General features: G+C 37.7%; 1 protein-coding gene across 1 annotated transcript in view; it reads left to right on the top strand.

Annotated features, from left to right (window-relative positions):
• Nucleotides 1–206: 206 nt before the first annotated feature.
• The window catches only part of Rab32 (RAB32, member RAS oncogene family), a 35,839-nt gene continuing 31,257 nt past the window's right edge, over nucleotides 207–4,788 (top strand). The window contains exon 1 of the mRNA XM_010626678.1: nucleotides 207–231. Within this exon, the coding sequence (XP_010624980.1) occupies nucleotides 207–231 (25 nt within the window). The remainder of the gene's footprint in view (nucleotides 232–4,788) is intronic.

Genomic DNA, 4,788 nt, shown 5'->3' with positions numbered 1-4,788 from the left:
AGCGGACACTGCGATTTCATCATTCGTCCCTCTCACGGCTCAGTGTGGTTTCTCCCTCTCCTCCCGATCCCGCCTGCAGTACTCTATATTTTGGTTCATTTTTTTCCCCTGTGGGACTTGGAAATAAAAGTCAACACTCTTTGTTCCATTGTTCCCTGTCATTTCTTCCTTTGTGGTGCTGTACTTCAGGTTTTGTTTCCCGTTCCATGGGTGCCACACCTCCTTCCGAAGGTCAGTAAGCCTGCCAATCAGAGCACTCAGTTTAAAGATGGCCAACAAAATTTTGTGTGATTTTGTCTCGCATATGTGTGAGTGTGTGTGTGTGTGTGTGTGTGTGTGTGTATGCATGCGCGCATTACTGAGGATTGAACAAAGGGCCTACACACTGAGCTCGAGCCCTAGCCCTCTTCTATTTTTTTATTTGATACCAGACATAGCTAAATGGCCCATGTTGGGCTCAAACTTGCCATCCTCCTGCCTCAGCCTCTCAGAGAGCTGGTATTACAGGTGTGTACCACCTTAATTTGTCTCTTTTATCAACTTGATGGAGAACAGAAACAAGATCCTCTATCTACTATAACTTCAATGCCTGCCCCACAGGAAGTACTCAACAAACTCTTCTAGCTGAAGTTTGTGCCTCAGGAGTGAGAGGACCTGGATTTTCTTGGCTCCTTTTCATTCTCTTATCTTGGGATACGGTCACAGCATTTCACCTTTTCCAACTATTTCCTGATACATTACAAAGAATAATTATTTCCTCTTCCAATTATTATATTGCAATAATCCTAATAAAATGCTTCAAATAATGTAGAATATACATACATAGGGTAGTGCATTCACTCCAATGTTTGCTGCCCAAAACAATAGGGAGGCTGTACTCCAGCCAGTTGGTTTTTGCTTAGGGTGATTCTGACCCCAGCAGCCCCTTGACCATGCCTGGAAGTGTGTCTGGCTGTCCTGTCTGACTGTGGGCAGGGGAGGGCTGGCTACTGGGCCAGTGATGCTGCTGTCTATCACACAGAAAATTCTCACACCATGAAGAACTGCCAAAAATGTTGAGCGTGAACAGCTCTAGTTCAAATTTTAAAATGTATGGTAGGGAAAATGTTTTCATTGATATATTTGCCACTAAGCAATTATCTGAGTTTTAGCTTTTGGGTATATAGATAAGGACATCGTATTAATTTTGTAAATGTTTCTGGAATATCTCGCTGTCTTTTATAATAACATTCACTTACTCCTTGCTTAGTATTTAGAAATAGTACACTGCATATAGTAGAGGCTTCTGGTTTCCTTTCCTTCTAGGCACACAGAGAGATTATACTCCCCCATCTTGCATATATGTAGCAGGTTTCATGGCACTAACCAAGGCCTTGAGAATAGAAGCACAAAGTTTTAGTTCCAAGTCAAAGCATTTAAGGGCTGTTGTGACCTGGCCAGTCCTCCTGTGCCCTCATGTAGTGATCACAGAAGGAACAGTTGAGGTGGTGAAACCACAACATGAAAGCAACCTGAATTCAAGAGCAACATATAGTACACAGCTACCTAGAGCTGCCCAAATCCACATAGGACTTTACATGACCAACAGTAAGGCTTTCCAGGTTAGAGTAGTATGGTTTGAGGGTTGATTGATAGTGACAATTCAATATAGATTCCTCTGACTACTCTTCCATGTGAAAGGGAGAATCATACTGTGTGCATTGAGCTCTTCAAACTGAAATTGACAATTCCTGGGAGAGAACAAGTGCTTAAAAAGATTTTTAATACCTAACTGGAGTAAAAGGGAAATGGAAACATCTGGTTTTTCTGGGTATTTCTATCCACTTATGACAAACAAGCTGGGTTTGTCTTCATGTTCTTATTTTCCAAACTCAAAGCTTTACAGTCTGGAAATTTTGACAAAGGCATTTGTGATATATATAACACATCAACCACTAACATATAATCAAACCATGTGTAGCAAATCTTGAAACCCACTTCATCTTCTGGTGACCCACAGTGCAATAACCAGATACACTGAAAAATCCGCAGTGGACACACACTTGGTGTTCTTTGGCTGCAAGGAAACTCCTAGATAAATTAGAAGTGAATGGCGGAACATTGTCTGACACAGTTGAACAGACCTGAATTTGCAAAGCTTGACCTCTTGAGGCTGAACAGTTCTAGTCCATAAATTGTTATAGCCAGATAATAAATAGATAGTAGTCTCCTTGCCCCTTAAAGCTTCGGACTGATGACTCCTAGGCTCTGCAGCACTGCAGAGTGGGAAGTGACAGGGACCATGGAACCAGATGTCTGGGACCTGCTGCCTGCTATCTGGGTCATCATGGGCCTCTTTCTTCTCATCCATAAAATATAGAGAGTAAATTACCCATATTAAAAGGCTGCTTACTTCATGGTGTTGACACATGTGTCGGGCATAAGATAATACTAGGTTCACAGCAAGTGTTCAAATAAGGGACCCAGGGGAGGAACTAGTATCTACGATAATTTCCTTACGGTGCTATTCACATTAATGGGACAAGCAGTTGCTATTCTTAAAGGGGCTATAAATACTTTGCCAATTAATTGTTCAAAATGTATTTAAAACAGATAAATCTGGTAGTTTAAAAACATGATTATAAAAAAATGACTACAACCCACATTGAAACACATCTTACAAGGCATATGGTTCTCCGTAGAAGTCTCTAGGAAACAGGGGAGATGTTCCCACAAAGACATGGGAAGTTAAGAAGTCCAAATAGTTATGTCTTCCCAAATTATGTTCTTGAATGGTTAGGGAGAAAAAGGATATTTGTTAAATATTCTTTCTCTCATGATGTTTTTAGTTTTTTAAAAAATTTCCAGGCACTTGAATAAACATTGTAATGATTAATTTAGATTTGAATATCATATTGCACATAAAGAGAGGTAAGCTGTTTAAAAATAGTTTTTAGTGGATCTCAAAATATCATTCAATTCAATATATTATAAATTCAATACATTGTCAATTGAATATATTGTAAAATTGTTGAGCATTCTCTGAAAATTACATCAACTGGCTCTGTGCAAAAATAGTCTAAAAAGCTTTGTATCCCCCACACAGCTCTAGGCTTCCATAAATGGTATGGAATACGAAATGTGATCTCCAAAACTGAGAAAAGAGTTTCACTGTACTCGGTTCTATGGTACAATACCATGGTATTAGGTCATCTTGCACATTACAGAAGCAAAAGGTAATAAGCAGAATTGTCCAAATTGGCTAGAATTTTATTTATATTTGACAATCTGTTCTACATTTACCATTGTAAAGTACGTGAAATGAGCAAGTCATTAAAGTTGAGAATGGTGAATAAACCTACGTGACCTATGAAAAATATTACAAAATATAATCCTGATATATTTATAATATCTAATACCCTTGTAATTACTTAAATTTATGCTAATAATAGGACATATTTCTGCTTTTGTTCTTAATCATATATTACTATAGACACAAGAAAAATGAGATTATTAATTGAAATGGAAGTTGATTCAGAAAACATACCTGTCCAGCAATGAACTTGGCAGGGAGTAAATACTAAGTATTCAAAAGCTTTTTAAAGAAAAAATAATTTTACCTATTTTCTACATTTATATAATGTAGTGTGCATTTATTAATATTAAATAGTACTACTTTACACAAAAAGCAAGGCAAAGATCTTCACTGCAGTTAAAGCCAAGAAAATGGAGATTGGAGGAACTTAGATATCTTGTTTTTTCATTCATTAATTTTATTGGTACATTTTAGGTACGCAATATGCTGACATTCATTATTGGGAATTTGAACCTTTATATAACATACCTTGAATCTTCTTTTCTCCCCATAGAACCCCTCCATCACCCCCTATTTACAAAGACTTTGTTTCCATTTTTTCCTTTTTTCATATTTATTCCTTTCCCTTCTTTTCTTTTCCCTACTCCTTCCTGTTCCCCTTCCCCTTTGGACCTTTTCTTCCTATTTCAAGTTGTCTATTATACATTTTGATCCTTATTTACACTTTCAGTTTCTCACACCGGAGAAACTTTTTGGTAATTACACACGTGTATCCTATTTATTTCACTTAAGAATTGGCCTCAATACTCATCCATTTAGCTATAAATGTTTTCAGTTTCTCATTCCTTAAGGCGGAGTACCCCATTTTATTGAAAATCCACATATGATTTGTCCAGACTCCGTTTGATGGGCAATTGGGCTGTTTCTAAGCTTTAGCTATTACAAACTGTGCTGCTATGAACACGGGTGTGCATATACCGCTACCGCTGTGGTGTGATTGATTGATTGATTGATTTATTTATTTTTGGCACCAGCGATTGAAGTTAGGTTTTTGCATTTGCAAGGTAGGTGACAGAACCACTGAGCTACAGCCTCTGATTCTTTTATTTCTTTTGGAAAGATATCTAGCAGGGGGAACAGCTGGGTCAAATGGGACCTCTAATCCTAGTTTCCTGAGGAATCTCCTTGTTGATTTGCACAGTGGTTGAAACAGTCTACATTCCCACCAACTGTGAAGTGTTCCTTTTTTCTCCCACAGCTCTGTCAGTACTTATTGGTTGATTTCTTTATGGCAGCCATTTTTTTCTGGGGTGAGTTTGAATCTCAGTGTTATTTTCATCTGCATCTCTCAAGTGACCAGTGATGTTGAACAAATTTTCATATGTTTATTTGCTCTTTCTACTTCTTTGTCTGAAAAATGCCTGTTCATTTCAGATTTCCATTTTGGGATTGGGTCGTTAAATTTGGGAGATCTGATTTTTAAAAGATATATA

This window comes from Fukomys damarensis, unplaced genomic scaffold, assembly GCF_012274545.1.
Source record: "Fukomys damarensis isolate Sample0158 unplaced genomic scaffold, DMR_v1.0_HiC HiC_scaffold_14, whole genome shotgun sequence".
NCBI classification, from domain to species: domain Eukaryota; kingdom Metazoa; phylum Chordata; class Mammalia; order Rodentia; family Bathyergidae; genus Fukomys; species Fukomys damarensis.
The sequence above is the reverse complement of the archived record's forward strand: the minus strand, read 5'-3'. Positions and strand labels throughout refer to the sequence as shown.